The 24602-nt window shown below is 46.8% G+C and overlaps 1 protein-coding gene across 1 annotated transcript in view; it reads left to right on the top strand.

Moving 5' to 3' along the window:
- Nucleotides 1–8343: 8343 nt before the first annotated feature.
- ube2r2 (ubiquitin-conjugating enzyme E2R 2) overlaps nt 8344–24602 on the top strand; it is a 165845-nt gene continuing 149586 nt past the window's right edge. The window contains exon 1 of the mRNA XM_085973871.1: nt 8344–9013. Within this exon, the coding sequence (XP_085829997.1) occupies nt 8837–9013 (177 nt within the window). The 5' untranslated portion in view covers nt 8344–8836. The remainder of the gene's footprint in view (nt 9014–24602) is intronic.

Below are 24602 nucleotides of genomic sequence, written 5' to 3'. Positions count from 1 at the left end.
CCACTATGCTAGCATTCCCAGTAATGTACAATAAGGCACCTCGAAGGTCTAGCAAGAGGCAAACCTAACTTGATTCATCCAAAAGTTGTGTCACTTTTGAGACTGTAAGAACCATGTTCTAAAAAGGATATTTCAATTCATTATGATTAATTGTAATTTAATTGTTTTAAAGCATAGTGCTGATTTAGTATCTTACTCTATCTTTTGATTTCTGTGTACTAAGTAATCTGTAAATAAATTTAACAGTTTTAGCCTGTACACGTAAAATCTGGGGAGGCTACCTCAGACAAAGCATGCACAGGGCTGCAGATTTAGGAGACTTGGTCTACTTAACCACTTTTTTGCTGTGAACACAGGACATAAATATTGGAAAAAAGTACAAATGTTAATGCAGATTGAACCTGGGATATTCTTGCTCTATGTAGCTCCACTACTCACTGTCTTAACCAGCTAAGTCATGGGTGACCTAATCTATATCTCTGTAGCAAGATATTGTTCCCCTTCGGGATGTAGGATTTAACTCAAAGAACAAGAGTGCACAAAATTAATTTTTATTACAAATTTATTTTTTTGTTTGTTTTTAAGTTATTAAGGTTTTCAATGAATTTTCATCATCAGTAAGGAAAACAAAACTAAAAGCATAATTCAACCCGCACCCTCCCATTCTTTTTATACATTTCATAAGTAATCGTTTAATCTGACAACACACGCTCACAACCCGGGCATCTTTTTGACAATCATGCCCAATATATGGGTTGCTTTAATATGTACTAGTGTCCAGTTCACAACTGAATGTAATAACGATGTCAGTGACATCATCCATAGGCATGGGGTCAGCTTTCACGTGAACACTGATGACACCCAGCTCTACCTCTTTATTACCTCTCTCAACCTGTCAGCCGCTGCTATGCTGTTACACCGCTTGTCCAACGTTCATTCTTAAACTCCATTGCCATGCTATTAATCCCCCCCATGACAGGCGGGAGAAGGTCGGGGGTGGGGGGGGGCGGGGGTTAGAAAGTGAAGTGCGTGGAAGCCGACCGCAACATGCAGCGCACGGTGCCAATTTTACGGTGGCGGATATCTGGGAGTCCGGGTGTCTCGGCATGGAGAGACAGGAGACTTAATTAACATATTTAAATCAGGATCCTACAGTGCAATTGAAATCGCGATTTGAAATTTACCGGGGTCGGGAAACTCGACAATGAAATGGAGGCGGGAGCTACCAGCTCCACAAGCTAAGTGTCTGTTTCAGCACTCCTTGTGGGCCAGGAGGAGCATGAGTGCTCTCCCAGGCCTCTCAAGGAAGCCTTTAGCTTCCCCCAGCCCTAATCACCAGCCTCCCCTCGGCCCTAATCACCAGCCTCCCCTCAGTCCTCCCGATCACTGACCACCTCACAGCCCTCCCAATCGCAGGCCTCTCCCCCACCCTCCAGATCGCAGGCCTCTCCCCCGCCCTCCCGATCACAGGCCTCTCCCCCGCCCTCCAGATCGCAGGCCTCTCCCCCACCCTCCCGATCACAGGCCTCTCCCCCGCCCTCCAGATCGCAGGCCTCTCCCCCGCCCTCCCGATCGCAGGCCTCTCCCCCGCCCTCCCGATCGCAGGCCTCTCCCCCACCCTCCCGATCGCAGGCCTCTCCCCCGCCCTCCAGATCGCAGGTCTCTCCCCGCCCTCCAGATCGCAGGCCTCTCCCCCGCCCTCCCGATCGCAGGCCTCTCCCCCGCCCTCCCGATCGCAGGCCTCTCCCCCGCCCTCCAGATCGCAGGCCTCTCCCCCGCCCTCCCGATCGCAGGCCTCTCCCCCGCCCTCCCGATCGCAGGCCTCTCCCCCGCCCTCCAGATCGCAGGTCTCTCCCCCGCCCTCCAGATCGCAGGCCTCTCCCCCGCCCTCCCGATCGCAGGCCTCTCCCCCGCCCTCCCGATCGCAGGCCTCTCCCCCGCCCTCCCGATCGCAGGCCTCTCCCCCGCCCTCCCGATCGCAGGCCTCTCCCCGCCCTCCCGATCGCAGGCCTCTCCCCCACCCTCCCGGTCGCAGGCCTCTCCCCCGCCCTCCCGATCGCAGGCCTCTCCCCCGCCCTCCCGATCACAGGCCTCTCCCCCGCCCTCCAGATCGCAGGTCTCTCCCCGCCCTCCAGATCGCAGGCCTCTCCCCCGCCCTCCAGATCGCAGGCCTCTCCCCCGCCCTCCCGATCGCAGGCCTCTCCCCCGCCCTCCCGATCACAGGCCTCCCAGCAGTCCTCCCGATCGCAGGCCTCTCCCCCGCCCTCCCGATCGCAGGCCTCTCCCCCACCCTCCCGATCGCAGGCCTCTCCCCCGCCCTCCCGATCGCAGGCCTCTCCCCCGCCCTCCCGATCGCAGGCCTCTCCCCCGCCCTCCCGATCGCAGGCCTCTCCCCCGCCCTCCCGATCGCAGGCCTCTCCCCCGCCCTCCCGATCGCAGGCCTCTCCCCCGCACTCCCGATCGCAGGCCTCTCCCCTGCCCTCCCGATCGCAGGCCTCTCCCCCGCCCTCCCGATCGCAGGCCTCTCCCCGCCCTCCAGATCGCAGGCCTCTCCCCCGCCCTCCCGATCACAGGCCTCCCAGCAGTCCTCCCGATCGCAGGCCTCTCCCCCGCCCTCCAGATCGCAGGCCTCTCCCCCGCCCTCCCGATCGCAGGCCTCTCCCCCGCCCTCCAGATCGCAGGCCTCTCCCCCGCCCTCCCGATCGCAGGCCTCTCCCCCGCCCTCCCGATCGCAGGTCTCTCCCCCACCCTCCCGATCGCAGGCCTCTCCCCCGCCCTCCAGATCGCAGGTCTCTCCCCCGCCCTCCGGATCGCAGGCCTCTCCCTCGCCCTCCCGATCGCAGGCCTCTCCCCCGCCCTCCCGATCACAGGCCTCTCCCCCGCCCTCCCGATCGCAGGCCTCTCCCCCGCCCTCCCGATCGCAGGCCTCTCCCCCGCCATCCCGATCGCAGGTCTCTCCCCCGCCCTCCCGATCGCAGGCCTCCCAGCAGTCCTCCCGATCGCATGCCTCTCCCCCGCCCTCCAGATCGCAGGCCTCTCCCCCGCCCTCCCGATCGCATGCCTCCCAGCAGTCCTCCCGATCGCAGGCCTCTCCCCCACCCTCCCGATCGCAGGCCTCTCCCCCGCCCTCCCGATCGCAGGCCTCTCCCCCGCCCTCCCGATCGCAGGCCTCTCCCCCGCCCTCCCGATCGCAGACCTCTCCCCTGCCCTCCCGATCACAGGCCTCTCCCCCGCCCTCCCGATCGCAGGCCTCTCCCCGCCCTCCCGATCGCAGGCCTCCCAGCAGTCCTCCCGATCACAGGCCTCTCCCCCACCCTCCAGATCGCAGGCCTCTCCCCCGCCCTCCCGATCGCAGGCCTCTCCCCCGCCCTCCAGATTGCAGGTCTCTCCCCCGCCCTCCCGATCGCAGGCCTCTCCCCCGCCCTCCCGATCGCAGGCCTCTCCCCGCCCTCCCGATCGCAGGCCTCTCCCCCGCCCTCCCGATCGCAGGCCTCTCCCCCGCCCTCCCGATCGCAGGCCTCTCCCCCACCCTCCAGATCGCAGGCCTCTCCCCCGCCCTCCCGATCGCAGGCCTCTCCCCCGCCCTCCAGATCGCAGGCCTCTCCCCCGCCCTCCCGATCGCAGGCCTCTCCCCCGCCCTCCGGATCGCAGGCCTCTCCCCCGCCCTCCCGATCGCAGGCCTCTCCCCCGCCCTCCCGATCGCAGGCCTCTCCCCCGCCCTCCCGATCACAGGCCTCCCAGCAGTCCTCCCGATCGCAGGCCTCTCCCCCACCCTCCCGATCGCAGGCCTCTCCCCCGCCCTCCAGATCGCAGGCCTCTCCCCCGCCCTCCCGATCACAGGCCTCCCAGCAGTCCTCCTGATTGCAGGCCTCTCCCCCACCCTCCGGATCGCAGGCCTCTCCCCCGCCCTCCGGATCGCAGGCCTCTCCCCCGCCCTCCGGATCGCAGGCCTCCCCCCCGCCCTCCGGATCGCAGGCCTCTCCCCGCCCTCCCGATCGCAGGCCTCCCTCCAGTCCTCCGGATCGCAGGCCTCTTCCTAGCCCTCCCGATCGCCAGCCTCCCCCGCAAGCCTCCACAGAAATTACATCCTCCATCCCGAACAGAGTCACTGCAGCACTGAAACCCTATACATGCCTTTGTCATCTCCAAATTTAACTACCCTAAAAGTCTCCTTGATGGCCTCCCATCTTACACCTTCCATGAACTCCAATTTGTCCAAAACTCTGCTGTACATATCTTGCCCTGCAATAAGTCCCATTATTCCTGTCTTTGCTGACCTTTGTGGCTCTCTGTGCTCAGTGTTTTGAATTTAAAATCCTTGCCCCATCTTATTTCTGCAATCTCAGTCCTAAATATTCCCCAAACACCCTTTTTCTCTGAATGTGAACCATCTGTGCATCACAGCCTCTTTGCCACATTATTGGTGATAGAGCATTCCGCCATCTAGGTCATACTCTCTAGACCTCCAACATCCCCAGCATCGAAGCTTTGACCACGCTGAATCAGCTCAGATGGATGGGTCACATTGTCCGCATGCCCGATACGAGACTCCCAAAACAAGCGCTCTACTCGGAGCTCCGGCATGGCAAGAGAGCCCCAGGTGGGCAGAGGAAATGCTTCAAGGACACCCTCAAAGCCTCCTTGAAAAAGTGTAACATCCCCACCGACACCTGGGAATCCCTGGCCCAAGACCGCACAAAGTGGAGGAGAAGCTTCCGGGAAGGCACTGAACACCTCGAGTCTCTTCGCCGGGAGCAAGCGGAAGCTAAGCGCAGGCAGCGCAAGGAGCGCACGTCAACCCAAGCACCCCACCCACCCGCCCCTTCAACCACCGTCTGCCCCACCTGTGACAGCGACTGTAGGTCCCGCATTGGACTCATCAGTCACCTGCAAACTCATTTTTAATGTGGAAGCAAGTCATCCTCGGCTCCGAGGGACTGCCTAAGAAGAAGAAGAAGACTATAGAATTCCCTCTTTAAACCCAATCACCTGCCCACTTCTCTCTCATCCTTTAAAAGCAATCATAGAATCATACAGTTCTGAAGGGGGGTATTCGGCCATCATACCTCTTTGAACAAGCTACCCAATTAGTCCCACTCCCCATAGACCTGTAAATGTTTCCTTTTCAAGTATATATCCAATTCCCTTTTGAAAGTTACTACTGAATCTGCTTCCACCACCCTTTCAGGCAGTGCATTCCAGATCATAACACACTGTGTAAGAAAAATTCAACTCATCTCCCTCCTCATTCATCCTCAAAATCCATGGGCTGGATATTGCGACCCCCACGGGTGCGTACACACCTTGTACGCACCCGCAGGGGCCTCGCAAGTGCCGGTTTCAGGCATGCGAAGCGCATGCGCGAAAACCCGGCACTTCCGATCTGTCATCCGCCTGCCCGGGAGAAGGGCCTTTGCAGGCAGAGAGTTCCGCTTTCTGCACAACTTCCGCCCACTGAAAACCTTTAAAAATCGTTCACCTGGTGAGGCCTGCTTTTACCAGCATAAGAGTTTAAAAAAAAATTTAAATATTTTTTTTCACTCATTTATAATTTTAATAAAATACTTTTAAAAAAGCTAAGTTTATTTTTAGCCCCATAAAAAACTTCAATTATGTTTTTCAAAAAATTATATATTTGTTTAAAATATTTAATTTAATGTAATTTTAACCAATATGTGATTTAAAAAAATGTATTTAATGTTTAACCAACATGACTAAAACAGATGATCTGGTCATTATCACATTGCTGGTTGTGGGACCTTGCTGTGCGCAAATTGGCTGCCGCGTTTCCCACATTACAACAGTGACTACACTTCAAAAATACTTCATTGGCTGTAAAGCGCTTTGAGACGTCCGGTGGTCGTGAAAGGTGCTATATAAATGTAAGTCTTTCTTTCTTCTTTCTAACTGTTTTTTAAGTGATCCCCATTCATACTTTTGACAGATCTATGCATCTGTCAAAAGTGTGCAGGGGGATTCCCTTCTTTGATTGGTTTCCCATGGCTCACGTAATCCCAGGGACGCTTGCGAACCGCATGCGCCCCTGGGATACCTGGGCCTCTGCGCATTTCGTAGTGGAGAGGCCCAGGATCGGAAGTCTCGGAAGTCTATGGTGCCAGCAGGTAAGTGCGTAGATTGTTTCCAATCGGAGGCATCCGCCCGTAGGAAGCCTCCGATCGGAAAATCTGGCCCCATGTCTTTGACCAAGCTTTCGGTTACCTTATTATCTTCTTCTCTGACTCGGTGTCCAATTTCGTCACGCCTCTCTGTTAACTGCCTTACATAGAATTACATAGTTAGCCGTGGTTCAATTGGTAGCACTCTCGCTTGAGTCAGAAGGTTGTGGGTTCATTGTCCCACTCCAGAGACTTGAGCACACAATCTAGGCCGACACACCAGTACAGTACTGAGGGAGTGCTGGCTGCACTGTTGAAGATGCCGTCTTTCGGGTGAGATGTTAAACCGAGGCTCCGTCAGCCCTCTCAGGTGGACGTAAAAGATCCCATGGCACTATTTCAAAGAAGAGCAGGGGAGTTCTCCCTGGTATCCTGGCCAATATTTATCTCTCAATCAACATCACTAAAACAGATTATCTGATAATTATCACATTGCTGTTTGTGGGAGCTTGCTGTGCACAAATTGGCTGCCATGTTTCCTACATTACAGCAGTGACTTCAAAAGTACTTAATTGGCTACAAAGCGCTTTGGAACATCCTGAGATAATGAAAGGCGCTATATAAATGCAAGTCTTTCTTTTTAGAATATACAGCACAGAAACAGGCCATTTGGCACTGCTGGTCGATGCCTGTGTTTATGCTCCACATGAGCCTCCTCCCACCACTCATCATCTAACCCTATCATTATAACCTTCAAATCCTTTCTCCCCCATGTACTTATTTAGCTTCCCTTTAAATGCAACTACATTATGATTTGTCACTTTTATGAAGGAGTTTAACAGACAGGAAGTGAACACAGTCATAATTATTACTAGTGAATCTCCCATGGCATTGCTCAGTGAGTCAGGAAATGCTGGAAATACTCAGCAGGTCAGGTAGCATCTGTGGAGAGAGAAACAGAGTTAACGTTTCAGATCGATGACCTTTCATCAGATGCTGCCTGACCTGCTGAGTATGTCCAGCATTTTGTTTTTATTTCAGATTTCCAGTATCGGCAGGTTCCGCAGTATTTTGTGTTTGTTTGAGTCAGAAGTCATGTTGTTTTATTGCTGCTATATAAAACCAAGTTGCTTTAATGAAGTTTTTTAAAACTCTTTACACATGTACACAAAAATATTCCAAAATGTTTTTTTAAACCTTTTTCATCATTTCATATCTTCTTGCTCTTTCCTTGGAGAACAGTGTGAAGTGGGAGGATTTGCAGGCTGATTAACAGTCTTGACAGGCCGTGACGTGAACGCTCCTTCCATGGCTGTAACCATCTTTATACCAGCTGATAGGGTGGTTAGTCCTATATGGCAGGAGGGTTTTATGGACTCCCACAATCCATACGATCGGTTGCGGGGAGGGGGGGCAGCGGGGGCGGGCACCCACACCAACAGCCACACCCACACACACCGGACGCGAGTATCCCGCTGGTTGTCAACCCAGAATTCAGAGCCAGAGCTCCGACTCCACTCGGCGGGACTTTCTGGAGTGGGGTTCAAGCCCTTGCAGCTTCTTCAGTGTCAGCTGTGGCTCAGTGGGTAGCACACTTGCCTCTGAGTCAGAAGGTTGTGGATTCAAGTCCCACCCCAGGGACTTGAGCACATAAAGCTAGGCTGACACTCCAGTGCAGTGCTGTTGGAGGAGACGTTAAACCGAGTCTGCTCTCTCAGGTGGATGTAAAAGATCCCATGGCACTATTGCGAAGAAGAGCAGGGGAGTTATCCCCGGTGTCCTGGCCAATACCTATCCCTCAACCAACATAACAAAAACAGGTTATCTGGTCAATATCCTATTGCTGTTTGTGGGACCATGCTGTGCGCAAATTGGCTGCTGCATTTCCCACATGACAACAGTGACGCCACTGCAAAAGTACTTAATTGGAAAGTGCTTTGAGACGTCCAGTGGTCGTGAAAGGCGCTATATAAATGCAAGTCTTTCTTTCTTTCTGACTCAGAGGCGAGAATGCTACCACTGAGCCAAAGGCTCGCTCCTTTTTTAAAGTCACAGTTATGTAAAGGGCAGGTGCTCATAAATCAGATCGTTGCTCCACAATGTCTTGTGCCAAACCAGTTTGCGCGGGGGTGGGAAGAAAGATTTTTTTACGCATGCTCAGTAGTGCTTTCCAACACATGGCGGAAGGCGGCGTCACAATGAGCGTCAGTGAGGTCAGAGGGAGAGGGCGGCCGGGCTGAGCGAGCTGCAGCAGCTGGTGGGCCATTTTACTGCTGTCAGTGTGGAGAGCGCACAGCCAAGACAACCATTAAAACAATATTTTATAAACCTCAACGGTAACAATAAACAGCAAAATAAACCTTTTTATATATATAAAAAATACTCATCTTCATGAACTATTCGCGGTCGACTTACTTCCCTCTAATGTGTGGAGAATTGGTTTAGTTTTTTTGGTGAAAAGACTGGCGCTGTGAAGGAGGAAGAAGGACTTTTTCTCTCTCTTCCCCCCCCCCCCCACCCCCCTCTCTCTGAACTTGGTGAAGAGTCCAGAGCGTCGTGTATTTCATCGCCTGGTATCAACCTACCTTTCCCCGCGGCTGTTTTTTTTATTTTTATTTTTCCCCCCCTTTGGTTTATTTTTTCTCCTCTTCCCTCCCCCCTTCCTCTCCCTTTCTGTTGTGTTTCTCTCTCTCTCTCTCTCTGGTTCCTCGCCCACCAACATGGCTCAGCAGCAGATGACGAGCTCTCAGAAGGCCTTAATGTTGGAACTGAAGAGTTTGCAAGAGGAGCCGGTGGAAGGATTCCGGATCACTTTGGTGGACGAGTCCGACCTCTACAATTGGGAAGTGGCGATCTTCGGGCCGCCCAACACGCTCTACGAAGGAGGCTATTTCAAGGTAAATGACACAGCCAGGGAGAGCCAGAGGCCCTGTTTACATCTCGGCTCGTCAAGCCGTTTCTCCATTATTATTACTAATAAAGTAGTCATTGTCATTTGAGGATGTTGATGCGCTGTTACATTTTCATAGCTGTATATTAAAAGAGTCCTTTAAAATTGAGCCCAGACCAGTAGCTAATCTTTTTGTTAACGTGGGTAAACAAATCCCCCCCTTCACTGTTGGTTTTGTCTCGGTTTAAATCGTGCATCTTCAAATATTATTTATATATATATATTTATAAGCGCTCCAAGGCTGTACTTAAGCTTGCTTTCCACTGCACACGCCGGTGTATTTTCTTTTTTAAGTCGCATAGATTTAAGTAATCAGCCTAAAGGAAGGTTTCTTTTGTGGCTTGCAGTGAGATGTGTTAATAGACGACACGATGCCTTTTCATTGTTACAGCCGTCTAGTTATTGGGGTTCATGTTTAATAATTTGAAACGAGGTAGAGTTTATGGGATATTTTCCTTGTAGACTTCAAGTGAATACGTTTAATGTGATTTTAATCATTGTGCTGTAAGGATAAATGCAGTAGCTTTGTAACAATGGATAGGGAACATATTTTTGAGCCTCCACGTTTGAGTAACGAAGAATGTAAAACGGCCTGATTTGAAAGTAACATCATATAGCACCTGATTTTTTGTTGTTTTTGTACTTTGAGAAGGTAACAATTTTATCAATGGTAATTTAGTTTTTGCGGCAAAGGTTCTTTGTGCGCTTTCTCATTATTCCTCCTCGTATAGCGAAGGAACCCTAGTAGCTCTAAGATATGGTGTTCTCATAAATTTGGTTTTATTTGTCTGTAGTGTATGGCAAATGTGCATTTATTTTACTATGCTCGGTCGTTTGATTTGTACAAAGAAAGCCGCTGACTGCATTGAATCGCCCATCTGCGCAGTAATAAACTGCATTAGTTTCCCAGTATCCCTTATTGCAGCAGATTTCCTTGTCTTTCACCACCTCTTCTTATTAAAGGGGATGGGTTACTTATTCATCGTTTTTATACCCATGTACTTTGGAAATCGGGTATTACGAAAGCACTGTATGGGCATCTGTAATCTGTATGGGCATGTTCAACTAGCACTCTGGGAAAAATTGCCTTGCATATATTTTTGTTAGGGAAACCTAATTTCATCTTTATTATCGATTAATATAATTCAAGTTGGGTTCATTGCGATATGAATGTATTCAGTTTGTTTAATCCTGTTCAGTTTCCTCTTGTAAACAAATGCCATATGCTGCTTTGTCATTTGACGTAGAGATGCAGGCTGTGGTGAAAGAGGAATAACTATCCCGTTTTTGAACATTTAGTTGTGATTCTGTAGGTTGGTTGTTATCAGTCTTGATCAATTTTCATTTCACTTCATAACATTGTGTATGGGTCGCTGAAGTGCATCAAGTCAGGATCAAATGAGCAGGAGCAATATGCCATGTTTCCAAATAAGCACAGAATGTCACCTAGAAATATGAGACATGGGTAAATAAGTGACCTGTGCCACCTTTTCCCTCCTTTGTTTAAAAAGTAAACAAACATCTTTTCTTTTAAACTACCCAGCCTAAATCTAGCTAGCCTGTGCAGTTCATCCAATTGGGGTAACCTGTAGAAAGCATTAAACCAATGTCAGTAAATGATGCACTGACAATCGTAAATATATTGTAAGGTGGAACATTTCGAGACCCAACTCTTTGACTCTTTGAATGTTGTATGTCAGGCTCCTGAAAATATGATGTCAGGTTTGGATTAATGTCATAGAGTAATAACGGCACAGAAGGAGGCCATTCGGCCCATCAAGTCAGTGCCGGCTCTCATAAACTTCTCTGCTAGAAAATACCTAATTTGGGTGTCCAATGAGAACAGAATTGGGCTCAACTATGATTTTTGACAGCTGAACAGCATATTGACACTTGCTGTCCAGCTCTCGCGTAGCAGAATGAGCATTTGAACCGGTATCAGAGGGCTATCACCCATAGAACTGAACCCCACTGGGTGAGGGTGTGGACATATCCAATGTGTAGGCTTAGCAATTTTAACATCTTCAGACTTAGCTCAAATACTTTTGTTTGAGTGCCAGTCATATTGTGTAAATAATGCGAGTAAAAGTTTACCCAGAACAATGTATAATTAATTATTCTCATTGAGTGTGTTCTAAATAAGTGGCCTTAAAAATTGACCGTGTGCATATGACAGTTTTGTGTAAACTACCTGCATGACTATACTCTCCCAAGCTGCAACCTCAAGCTTACAGCATAGCAGCCTGCAGATATCAAAAGAAAGAAAATTAACATAGTGCCTTTCACAACCTCAGGCTGTCCCAAAGTGCTTTACAGCCAATGAAGCACTTTTGAAGTGCAGTCACTGTTGTAATGTGGGAAAATGCAACAACCAACTTGCACACAGCATGAGCTCACAAACAGCGATGAGATAATGACCAGATAATCTAATTTAGTGGTGTTGGTCGAGGAATAAATATTGGCCTGGACACTGGGGATAGCTCCCCTGCTCTACTTTGAATAGTGCCAGGAGATCTTTTACATCCATCTGAGAGGGCAGACAAGAGACCTCGGTTTAATGTCTCATCCAAAAAATCAGCGCATCCAACAGTGTAACACTCCCTCTACTGCACTGAAGTCTCAGCCTAGACTTTGTGCTCCAATCTCTGTGGTGGCACTTGAACTCATGACCTTCTGACTCGGGTAAGAGTGCTGCCACTGAGCCAAGGCTGACGCCTGATATGTACAGGAGATTGGAATCTATTTTTTGCTGCAGCCACTGATCACATTGTTACTAAATATTTTTCCCCAAAACAACAAACTATAACACAATATGCTGCAGGTATTCTGTAAACAAGACAATAGTAATTTTCATTAAATAACAGCAGAAAATGCTGGAAATACTCAGCAGGCCAGGCAGCATCCGTGGAGAGAGGGTGTTCTTTCTATTCCTTCCTCCCCTCCAAACCCCCCCCCCCCCTTGTCTCTGCACCTGCTTAATATCTGTTACATCTCCAGCTTTTTCCAGTTTTGATGAAGGGTCCCAGACCCGAAACGTTAACTCTGTTTCTCTCTCCACGGATGCTGCCTGGCCTGCTGAGTATTTCCAGCATTTTCTGTTACTTCAGATTTCCAGCATCCGCAGTATTTTGCTCGTAATTTTCATTAACTTGGGTATTTGTTGCCTATGGTGCTTTTAAATTGTACAGCCTGTTACGTTGATGTAGTTTTTATAGCACTTGAACTTATCTTTTATCAACAGTATATGCTGCACATTTGGCATTGGTACAGCACTAATGCCACACATGTAATATAACATTACCGATCAATCCATGCAATGGCACAAGTGGGGAAACTACTTGGAAAGTGGTTCACTATCCTGATGGGATGGGGGCAGACAGTGAAAGTCCACACTAACACAACATAGTAACAGTTTCAGGCAGGAGAATACCATCAGTCCATCTAGCCTCACCTGTTCACAGTATTTCCTTTGTGTATTTCTAATAACCCTGGATCCCATTTCTTGACAAGAGCTTGACTAGTTCCTTCTTGAAGCCCGTTAAGGTTTCTTGTTCCACCACCCGTGCCAGTAATCTGCTCCACATACTTACCACCCTTCTAGTAAAAGTCCTGTATTTTCTATTATAAATAACAGAAAATGCTGGAAATACTCAGCAGGCCAGGCAGCATCCGTGGAGAGAGAAACAGAGTTAACGTTTCAGGTCTGGGACCCTATTTTCTATTGTTGCCTGCTCACAACACACTGACCTAGTACTGATATTGCACCAGTCCTGATATAACCATGGCATAGGATGCAGAAGCAAGGACAATTTCTAACTTTTCACAAGCAAATCCAGACACGTGCAAATCCTTGATAGACTACTTTGTGCATTTAATGTAATAATTGTCTTTTGTAACACAGTGTGACTTTTTTATGGTAGTTCTCCACTTTTATTGTTGCTTTGTTAAATGTTGCAACAAAAGTTGAAAACAAATTGTGATAATGGCAATCATAATATAACATCCCTGGAATCTGATCACATAACAATATTTAAAAAATCTTGCAATTTACTCCCCCCCCACCCCAAAGCCATTGATTGGTTGCTGGGGGATGGTTCTTCATGCACCGGGTGCTGTACTCTAGCCCAAGTGGCCTTGACTGAGTGTCGGCAGACTATGAATGCAAGGCACAGCTAAGCCTAATCCTTTCCTTGTCCAAAATCCAGCCGAGGTTGTTGGCTATGGCAATCCGGTGCAGGAATCCTGCCTGATGTATTTTAATTTTTTTTTTACAGTGCCAAGGGCACTGATACTCCTACCCAGAGATGGGCTAACTCAGCAAAGATAGGTGATCAAACCTGGGACCTTTCTGGTCAGCTATGTGAGCTGTTCATTCTGTAAACCAGCTCAGCCATAGGCAGAGCAGATTGCAAAATAAATAAACTTTTTAAAGAAATAAATAGACATAATTTAGGATGAAAGAAAGAACATGCATTTATATAGCAACTTTCATGACCTCAGAATGTCCCAGAACACTTTGCGCTGAAGTATTTTTGAAGATTGTCACTGTTTTAATGTAGGGAAATGGGGCAGGCAATTTGCACACCGCAAGGTCCCACAAACAGCAATGAGATAAATGATCAGATAGTCTGTTTTAGTGATGTTGGTTGAGGAATAAACAATAGCCAGGACACCAGGAGAACTCCTCAGCTCTTTGAATAGTGCAAACGGGGCTTCAGTTTAACGTTTCACCTGAAAGACAGCACCTCTGACAATGCACAACTCCTCAGTACACTGAAGTGTCAGCCTGGATTGTGTGTTCAAGTCCTGGAATGGGGCTTGAACCCATGACCTTCTGACTCAGGCAAGAGTGCTACCTACCACTCGGCCTAGGCTGGCATCTGAAGTTAATTTGTCATTCAAGTTGCTCAAAATATATTGTTGCATGATTACTTTCTTAGCTAACCTTGGAAAAGAGAAAAAAATTACTTGCGTTTATATGGTGGCTTTCACGACCACCGGATGTCCCAAAGCGCTTTACACGCAATGATGTACTTTTCCAAGTACAGTCACTGTTGTAATGTCGCTAATGCACAAAGTGCACAAATCCATGCTTATTGTGTACATAACCTTATTGACATGCAGTACAGAATCCTAACTTGCCAAAGGTTATGGAAGATGGGGGCGGTGGAGAATGAAAGAAACAGATTATTTTTTTAGAGTGATGGGAGCAACGCATTGTAATAACAACTACTGTAGTATGAAGCAAGGGCTCCTTGGATGACGAAGGAGATAGAGAAGATGATGAAACAAAAAAGAGGGTGTATGATGCATGTCAGGTGAATTCTTCAAGGGTGAATCAGACCAAATACAGTAAACTGTGAGGGGAAGTGAAGATGAAAATAAGATTGGCAAAGAGAGAATGAGAGTAGAATGGCGGTTAACATATAAGGGAACCCAAAGATCTTCTACTGGCATGTAAACAGTAAGCGGGCAGTGAAAGACGGGGTGGGGCCTATTGGGGGCAAAGAAGGTGATATATGCTTAGAGGCGCAGGGCAAGGCTAGAATACTCGATGAGTACTTTGTATTGGTGTTTACTAAGGAGGTGGATGCTGACAAAATATCGGTAGAAGTGGAAAAGATAGAAGCAATGGGAGTGGTGAAAATTGATAGACAGGGTGTACTAGAAAGGCTGGGTATGCTTAGAGTGGACAAGTCGCCTGGTCCAGATGGCTTGCATCCCAGGTTGCTAAGGGAATTGGGTGAGGAGATAGCAGAAGGGCTTGCCATAATTTTCCAATCTTCCCTAGATGCGGGGGAGGTGCCTGAGGATTGGAAAGTGGCAAATATGACACCATTGTTCAAGCAAGGGTGTAAGGACAATCCTAGTAACTACAGGCCGGTCAGTTTAACTTCAGTGGTGGGTAAAGTTTTAGAAACAATAATCAAGGAAAAAATTAATGGACACTTTAAGCTAATTAAGGAGAGCCAACACGGATTTGTAAAAGGCAGATAGTGTTTGACTAATCTAATTACATTTTTTGATGAAGTAACAGAGGATTGATGAAGGGAATGCAATGGATGTTGCCTACATGGATTTTCAGAAGGCATTTGACAAAGTACCACATAGAAGGCTGGTTAACAAAATTGAGGCTCATGGAATAGGTGGGTCAGTGGCAGCTTGGATAAGGAATTGGCTTAAGGACAGTAAACAGCGAGTTGTGGTAAATGGCTGTTTTTCAGACTGGAGGATGGTAAACAGTGGTGTTCCCCAAGGGTCAGTGCTGAGGCTACTGCCTTTTTTGATATATATAAATGACCTGGATATTGGAATACAGAGTAGAATTTCTAAATTTGCCGATTACACCAATCTTGGGGGTATGGCAAACAGTGAGGATGATACCAATCGACTGCAACAGGACATAGAAAGGCTAGCAGAATGGGCAGACAAGTGGCAGATGAAATTTAACAGAGAAGTGTGAGGTGATGCATTTTGGCAGAAGGAACAGGGAGAGGCAATATACACATAATGGCACAATTTTAAAGAGTGTGCAGGGACAGAGGGACCTGGGAGTTTTTAAAATTCGTTTATGGGATGTGGGAGTCATTGGCAAGGCCAGCATTTATTGCCCTTGAGAAGGTGGTGGTGGTGAGCCACCTTCTTGTCCCACTGCAGTCCGTGTGGTGAAGGTACTCCCACGGTGCTGTTAGGGAGTTCCAGGGTTTTGATACAGCGACGATGAAGGGTTGGCGATAGCCGGTGCCGAGTTCGATGCCGGGTGGTCCGTCTGGTTTCATTATTATTGCGTTTTGTAGTACAGGTAGACTATCCTTTATCCGAAAACCTCGGGACCAGCCGTGTTTCGGTTTTCGGAAAATTTCGGATTTCAGAAGGTATTTTATAAGACTGGGAAATTTGTCGGCGGCGGGGGTCGGGGTCGGCGGGGGGTCGTCGGCGGGGGTCGGGGTCGTGCGCACGACTTACGCTGACCCTCTGCTCAGCGTAAGTCGTGCGCCACTCTGGTCATGTCGTGTGGGGGTTGGCGCGGGGGTCGGGGTCGGCGGGGGTCCGCGGGGGGTCGTCGTCGGGGTCGTGCGCACGACTTACGCTGACCCTCTGCTCAGCGTAAGTCGTGCGCCACTCTGGTCATGTCGTGCGGGGGTCCGCGGGGGGTGGGAGTCGGCGCGGGGGGTCGGCGGGGGGTCGCCAGCAGGGGTCGGGGTCGTGCGCACGACTTACGCTGACCCTCTGCTCAGCGTAAGTCGTGCGCCACTCTGGTCATGTCGTGCGCACGACTTACGCTGAACGAAAAAACCTTCGGTTTTTAGAGGGTTTCGGTTTTTGGAAGTTCGGATAAAGGGTAGTGTACCTGTAGTTTGTTACAACTGAGTGGCTTGCTAGGCCATTTCAGAGGGCAGTTAAGAGTCAACCACATTGCTGTGGGTCTGGAGTCACATACAGGCCAGACCGGGTAATGATGGCAGATTTCCTTCCCTAAAGGACATTAGTGAACCAGATGGGTTTTTACGACAATCCGATCATTTCATGGTTACCATTACTGATACTAGCTTTTTATTCCAGATTTATTTAATTAACTGAATTTAAATTCCCCAATTTGCAGGGCTACGGGGATAGAACAGGGAATAGGACTGACTGATCATTAGTCCAGGCCTCTGGATTACTAGCCCAGTGACATTACCACTATGTTACCATTCCCATTAATGTGCATAGGTCCCTGAAGGTGGCGGGACATATTGAGAGAGTGATTAGCAAAGCATATGGGATCTTGGGTTTCATAAATAGAGGTATTGAGTACAAAAGTAGAGAGGTTATGCTGAACCTTTATAAAGCGCTGGTTAGGCCACAACTGGAGTATTGCGTCCAGGTCAACACACTTTAGGAAGGATGTGAAGGCCCTTGAGAGAGTGCAGAGGAGATTTACCAGAATGATTCCGGGGATGGGGGATCTTAGCTACAAGGACAGGTTGGAGAAGCTGGATTTGTTTTCATTAGAGCAAAGGAGGTTGAGGGGTGATTTGATAGAGGTGTACAAGATTATGACGGGTTTGGATAGGCTAGACGGGGAAAGGCTGTTCCCACTAGTTGGTACAAGAACTAAGGGACACAGATGTAAGGTTTTGGGCAGGAGATACAGGGGGGATGTGAGGAAAAACTTTTTAACGCAACGAGTGGTAATGACCTGGAATTTGCTGCCGACATAAGTGGTGGAAGTGGAGACACTCAATGTTTTCAAGGGGAGACTGGATAGGCACTTGAGGGAAATAAACTTGCAGGGCTACGGGGATAGAGCGGGGGAATGGGACTGACTGGATTGCTCTACAGAGAGCCGGCATGGACATAATGGGCTGAATGGCCTCCTTCTGTGCCGTTATGACTCTGTGACATTAGGTATTGCTAAGTTGACAAACTGTTGAACAAACTAAATTCAGATGTTAGATATTGACCACAAGCAATTATTAACTTGGCTATTTTGCAATAATTCAGTTGTTGGATTGGATGCTGAACTATGTTTACAGTGGAAACTCACACTGAAGTTTGAGAAGTTCAGATGAAGATTTGTACTGGTAAGTATGGTTAGTGGCCTGGGAGGCAGGATGGAGCCATATTTTCTGGTCCCAAGTGTGTTCTGCCTGTTTATTTTGCATTTTATTCTCTGTGTAGTTAGCCTGTAAGTTAGGAATACTTTTGTAGCAGTTTTTCAATCATTGCATTGCAGCCGAGACTGTTCCTGTTCTCTGAAACAAAAACAGAAAATTCTGGAAATACTCAGCATGTTGAGCAGCATCTGTGGAGAGAACAAAGAAGGTAATGTTTTGTGTGTAGACCCTTCAAAATAAATTTCCAGCATCTGCAGTTGTTTTCTTTCTGGTTCTGTTCTCGCCGGATGAGCATGCATGTACTTCCAATAAGTCACGATCGTAATCAGATGTAGACTTTTTTTTTCGCCCTTGACCCCAAAAGCCTGAGGACACTTGTAGAGGCTGAGTTCTGAGACTGCCTAATTCAGCAAAGAGCAGGGATTAAACCTGGGCCCACCCACTGATCCATTTGGAAGTTGCTTTTTGCAGTGCTGTTTCAGTTTGGAATAGTCATAGAATCGTACAGTACAGAAGCTGGCCATTTGGCCCATTGAGTCTGTGCCGGCTCTTTCAAAGAGCGATTCTGTTGGTCCCACTCCACCACTCTTCCCCATATCCCTGCAATTTTTTCTCGTCCAAGTATTTATTCAATTCTCCTCTGAATATTGAATCTGTATCCACCACCCATTGCATTCCAAATCCTCTGCTTTTACCAATACCTTCAATCTGGGCCCTCTGGTTATTGACCCTTCAGCCACTGGAAACAGTTTCTCTATTTACTCTATCAAAACCCTTCATGGTTTTAAACACCTCTAACAAGCCTCCTCTTAGCCATCCCTACTCGAAGAAGAACAACTCCAGCTTCTACAGCCTATCCATGTAACTGTAATCTCGAATCCCTGGAACCATTCTAGTAAATCTCTTCTGTACCCTCTCCAAAGCCTTCATGACATTTTTTACAAATCCAAGGGGGACTGGGAGGTACAGTGGGTTAAACACTGGATTTTCACTTTTGGGAGAGAGATTCATATTTATTCTAGAATGATTGGATGAAAGCTGGCTGTAAGGGTCCTCTGTGGAATGAGTTTGGATAATCTCAATCCACTGGGTGTGGGTTTATATCACAAAACTGTCTCTAATTTGGCAATAATTGGCAATCTAACTCGGAGGCCCCAGGATGGTAATTGGAAAAAATGACAGTAGTGCAGTAGCAGGTAACCTTCTGAGGCCAGGCCTTAAACATAAGTGGAGAGAGTTTTACTCTGCCTTTGGCTGTACTGTGCCTGATCAGAGAGTGCTTTATGCTGATACTGGGTGCCTGAAATGGGAAGAGTTCCATTCCCCAGCACTAACATCTCTCAACCTGATGTTCATTTACTAAAAAAAACTTTTCCTGAATATAATGAATAAGCCTGGGATGTAATTTCACTGCTATTGACAGACACTGTTCTGCACTTTATGCATATTCTTCATGTTTGATTTTGGAGTGTCAGAGGGCTATTCAACATGGGAAGGCTGACAACACAGCTGAGCCTGGTCGTGATCCTGTGCACGTTTGCAGTTTCTAGCTGGGGTCTCTGGATAGCAATTAGGAGTTGGTTGATTATTTTCTTCCCCCACCCCTTACCCAGAGAGGATGAGGCCATTGTGCTCTGACCAATTCCATCATTGTGATCCGCACAGATTGGGAATTGAACATGACTGGGTAGAGTTTCTGCTAGGTTTTTCCAGCGCAGTTCGTCTGAAATCAGCCAAACCAGCACAAAAGATCAAGGAAATTTAAGTGCAAGTTACGTCCAGCACAAATTGAGTTTCCGCGATCTTTTGCGCTGGTTTAAACGGGAAATAAATTGGAAAACTTTACTGACTAACAATGAAATGAAACAGCAGTGGGAAAGATTTAAAGCGATGATCAAGAGAGTCAGGGAGAAATATATCCCTCTAAAAAGCAATAACAAACCAGCCAGTAATGACACACCATGGATGAATAAAGAAATGAGGGCAACATTTAAACTAAAGAAAAAGGCATACACTAAGTAAATAGACAACAAAGAGGATGACAAAAGGGAATACAGAAAGGTTAGGAAAGAAGTCAAAAAAACAATTAGGAAGGCAAAGAGAAACTACAAAATTAAGTTATCAAGGAATATAAAAATAGTGACGTATTCTACAGACACAAACTACAAAAGAAAAATCAGAATAGGGCTACTAAGGATACACACTATGAACGCACATGTAATGACAGCAAAATGGCAGAAATATGAAATAATTACTTTGCTTCAGTACTTATCAGGGAGACTAATGGTGGGCATGACATTAGAAGAAGAGATCAAAAAAGATATGAAGACATTTTAAGATAGAAAGAGGGGAGATAATTGATAAACTAATCAAACTTAGAGAGAATAAAACCCCTGGTCCAGATGGATTGCATCTGCAAATACTACAAGAAGTTGGGGAAGAGATAGTAGAGGCACTATTACATATATATAAAAATTCATTAGAAAGGGGAATAGTGCCAGAGGACTGGCAGACAGCTAATGTGATTCCTATATTTAAAAAGGGAGATAAAAGCAGTCTAGGAAACTATAGACCAATTAGCTTAATGTTGGTGGTAGGAAAGATAATGGAATCCTTACTCAAAGATGTAATAAAACATCTAGAAACCGAAAATGTAGTAAAGAATAGTTAGCATGGATTTTAAAAGGGAAGGTCATGCTTGACCAACCTTACTGAATTCTTTTGAAGAAGTAACAAAGGGTAGATGAGGATAATGTCGTAGACGTAATATATTTGGATTTTCAAAAGGCCTTTGAAAAGGTCCTGCATAGTCGACTCAGTCATGACTAAGGTCAGAACATGTGGAGTTGGGACAAGTAGCAGAATGGATAGAAAGCTGGCTACAAAGCATAAAACAGAGTAGGGACTAAAGGTAGTTACTCAGACTAGGAAAAGATGGGAAGTAGTGTTCCACAAGGATCAGTGCTGTTCACCATTTACATAAACGATTTGGACTCTGGAATCAGAAGTACAATTTCAAAATTTGCAGACAACACTAAATTGGGGGGGGGGGGTATAGTTAATACAGCGGAGGACTGTGACAATACAGGAAGACATTAATAAACTTGCAGAATGGGTGTGTAATTGGCAAATGAACTTCAATATAGAAGTGGTACATTTTGGTATGAAGAATAAGGAGGCCGCATCCTCCTTGGAAAATAAGTGTCTAAAAGGGGTATAGAGGGATCTGTGGATACAGATACACAAATCACTAAAAGTAGCGCCGCAGGTTACTAAGGCCATAAAAAAAGCAAACTAAGCACTGGGGTTAATTTCTAGTCAGATGGAATTGAAAAGCAGAGAAGTTATGTTAAACTTGTATTGACCTTGGTTAGACCGCACTTGGAGTACTGTGCACTGTTCTGGTCTCCATATTATAAAAAGGATAGAGGCACTGGAGAAGGTGCAAAAAAGATTTATTAGGATGATACCAGAACTGAGAGGTTATACCTATCAGGAATGATTGAACAGATTGGGTTTTTTTTTCTCTAGAAAAGAGAAGACCGAGAGGTGACCTGATAGACATCTTTAAGATTATGAAGGGTTTGATAGGGTAGACATAGAGAAGGTGTTTCCACTTGAAGGGGAGATCAGAACTAGGGACCATAAATATAAGATAGTCACTAATAAATCCTAGAGGGAATTCAGGAGAAATGTCTTTACCCAAAGAGTAGTTAGAATGTGGAACCCGCTATCACAAGAAGTAGTTGAAGTGACTGGCATAGGTGCATTTAAGGGGAAGCTAGATAAACACATGAGGGAGAAAGGATTAGAAGGATATGTTGATGGGGTTTGATGAAGAAGGGTGGGAGGAGGTTCGTGTGGAGCATAAACACTGGCATGCACCTGTTGGGCTGAATGGCCTGTTTCTGTGCTGTAGATACCATGTAACATCGTGCTGGAAGTTGGCCTTGCCCACAAAACTGGCCATGCCCCGACAGAATTTATGAACATGCCAAGTTTCTGCTAATTGCGCCCGTTTGCAGCTCTTCAACAGGCTCTTCAAATTAAGCTTATTTTTGGGTGCAAGGGCACTAATATGCCCTAAAGGTTTTTGAATATTAATAAATATTTAATTTACTAAGAAACTGACTAGTGTACGCCAGTGGAACTAGTTAATGGTTCTGTGTAGTTTTTTTTAAAGCTATGAATAAGGAAATGGCAGAGAAATTAAACAAGTACTTTGTGTCTGTCTTCACGGAAGAAGACGCAAAAAAACTTCCTGGAAATAGTGAAGAACCAAGATCTAGAGAGAATGAGGAACTGAAAGAAATTAGCATTAGTAAAAAAAATAGTACTGGAGAAATTTATGGGACTGAAAGCCAATTAATACCCTGGACCTGTTGGCCTACATCCTAGGGTTTTGAAAGAAGTGGTTATAGAGATAGTGGATGCATTGATTGTCATTTTCCAAAATTCCATAGATTCCAGAACGGTTCCTGCGGATTGGAAGGTAGCAAATGTAACCCCACTATTTAACAAAGGAGTGAGAGAGAAAACCTGTTTTCCCTGGAACTACAGACCAGTTAGCCTGACATCAGTAGTAGGGAAAATGCTAGAATCTATTATTAAGGATGTGGTAACAGGGCACTTGAGAAAATAATGATAGGATTGGGCAGAGTCAACACGGATTTATGAAAGGAAAATCATGTTTGACGAATCTGTTAGTTTTTTGAGGTTGTAACTAGCAGAATAGATAAGGGGGAACCAGTGGATGTGGTGTATTTGGATTTTCAGAAGGCATTCGATAAGGTGCCACACAAGAGGTTATTAAACAATATTAGGGCTCATGGGATTAGGGGTAATATACTAGCATGGATTGAGGATTGGTGAATGGACAGAAAACAGAGTAGGAATAAACGGGTCATTTTCAGGATGGCAGGCTGTAACTAGTGGAGTACCGCAAGGATCAGTGCTTAGGCCTCCGCTATTCACAATCGACATCAATGATTTGGATGAGGGAACCAAATGTAATATATCCAAGTTTGCTGATGATACAAAGCTAGGTGGGAATGTAAGTTGTGAGGAGGATGCAAAGAAGCTTCAAGGGGATATAGACAAGTTAAGTGAGTGGGCAAGAACATGGCAAATGGAATATAATGTGGAGAAAGGTGAAGTTATCCATTTTGGTGGGGAAAAATAGAAAAGCAGAGTATTTTTCAAATGGTGTTAGATTGGGAAATGTTGGTGTTCAGAGGGACCTGGGTGTCCTTGTACACGAATCACTGAAAGTTAACATGCAGGTACAGCAAGCATTTAGGAAAGCAAATGGTATGTTGGCCTTTATTGCAAGAGGATTGGAGTATAAGAGTAAAGACGTCTTATTGCAATTATATAGGGCCCTGGTGAGACCACACCTGGAGTACTGTGTACAGTTTTGGTTCCTGGGATGGGTGGCTTGTCCTACGAGGAGAGATTGAGTAGACTAGGCCTATGTTCTCTAGAGTTTAGAAGAATGAGAAATGATCTCATTGAAACATACAAAATTCTTACAGGGCTTGACCGGGTAGATGCAGGGAGGATGTTTCCCCTGGCTGGGGAGTCTAGAACCAAGGGTCACAGTCTCAGAATAAGGGGTCGGCCATTTAGGACTGAGATGAGGAGAAATTTCTTCACTCGGAGGGTGGTGAATCTTTGGAATACAGTTGGGGTCAGACCCAAGCGGCTTTAGGAAGGAATAAGGGAAGATGGCCAACAACATTGTCTAAGAGGTTTTTAAGGAGGATTTTGAAGGCAAAGAGAGAAGTAGCAAAGTAGAGGGGTTGAAAGAGAGCAGTGGTGGGATGACTACTGGCTCTACCACCAATGCACAGTGGACAGGAGACTGGAGGGTACAAGAATCATACAGGTGTACACCACAGAATGAGACCTTTTGATCTGTCCTGTCTGTGCCAGCTCTTTGTTAGAAATAATGTGGGGTTGGAGGAGGTTGCAAAGATCGGGTGTAGCGAGGCCCTTGGAGGGATCTTTCGATGAGGATTTTAAAGTTGATGCATTGAGGAATGGGGAGCATAAGATGATACTTGAGTGGGACTTGTGTGTGATAGGATGTGAATGAGTAGGAGTTTATGTAGGGTAGAGTTCCAGATCATGAAATAAATGTAGTTTGCAGGTGACAAAAGCATAGATGGGCTTTCAGCGACAGTCGGGTGAGGTGGGGACAGAGATGGGCGATATTTTAGTGTTGGGACAAGGTGGTTTTGGTGATGAACTAGCTTAACGTGGGCTCAAGCAGTACATCAATATTGCATACCGTCAGGTTAAGCCTGAGCAGACATCTAGGAAATGGGATGAGACAGAGGCTAAGGTGTGGAGTTTCTGGTGGATCAGAGCAAGTTGGCTTCAGTCTTGCCACAGTTCAAATGGAAAAAAATTCTGGCTTCTCTATGACTTGATGTCCGACAGACGGTCAGAAAGAATAATTGAGGGTGCTGGTGGAGTGAACGGAGTATCATCTGCATACATGTGGATGCCATAGCGATGCTTATCGTTAATGTCACATAAAGATAGAATATATGTGAGGAATAGAAGAAGACCAAAGATAGAATGTTTGGACATAGTTGAGGTAACTGTGCAGCCACGGGAGCAGAAGCATTTGCAGAAGATTTGCTAATGACATTGGGCCAGGTAAGAGTGGCACCATGAGAGGGCAGTGCCATTACAGAGGCGAGGCAGTGAAGGAGGATGGTTTGGTCAGATGTTTAGAAGGCTGTGGAGGGATAATGCATTGTGGTTGCAGTCGCACAGAATGTTGTTGGTGACTTGGATCAAAGAGGTACTGCAGGTTGTACTCAAGGTACATTTGAAATGGCTCATACAGGGAATGGTGGGAGTTATGTGCACTGTGTTGGGTGATTAGGGGACATTGCATAACATTAGAAAGGATTGTCGGGTGGT

The sequence above is a fragment of the Somniosus microcephalus genome, chromosome 2 (assembly GCF_052327205.1).
Source record: "Somniosus microcephalus isolate GS21.2 chromosome 2, FLI_Smic_1.0, whole genome shotgun sequence".
In the NCBI taxonomy this organism is placed as follows: Eukaryota; Metazoa; Chordata; class Chondrichthyes; order Squaliformes; family Somniosidae; genus Somniosus; species Somniosus microcephalus.
The sequence above is the reverse complement of the archived record's forward strand: the minus strand, read 5'-3'. Positions and strand labels throughout refer to the sequence as shown.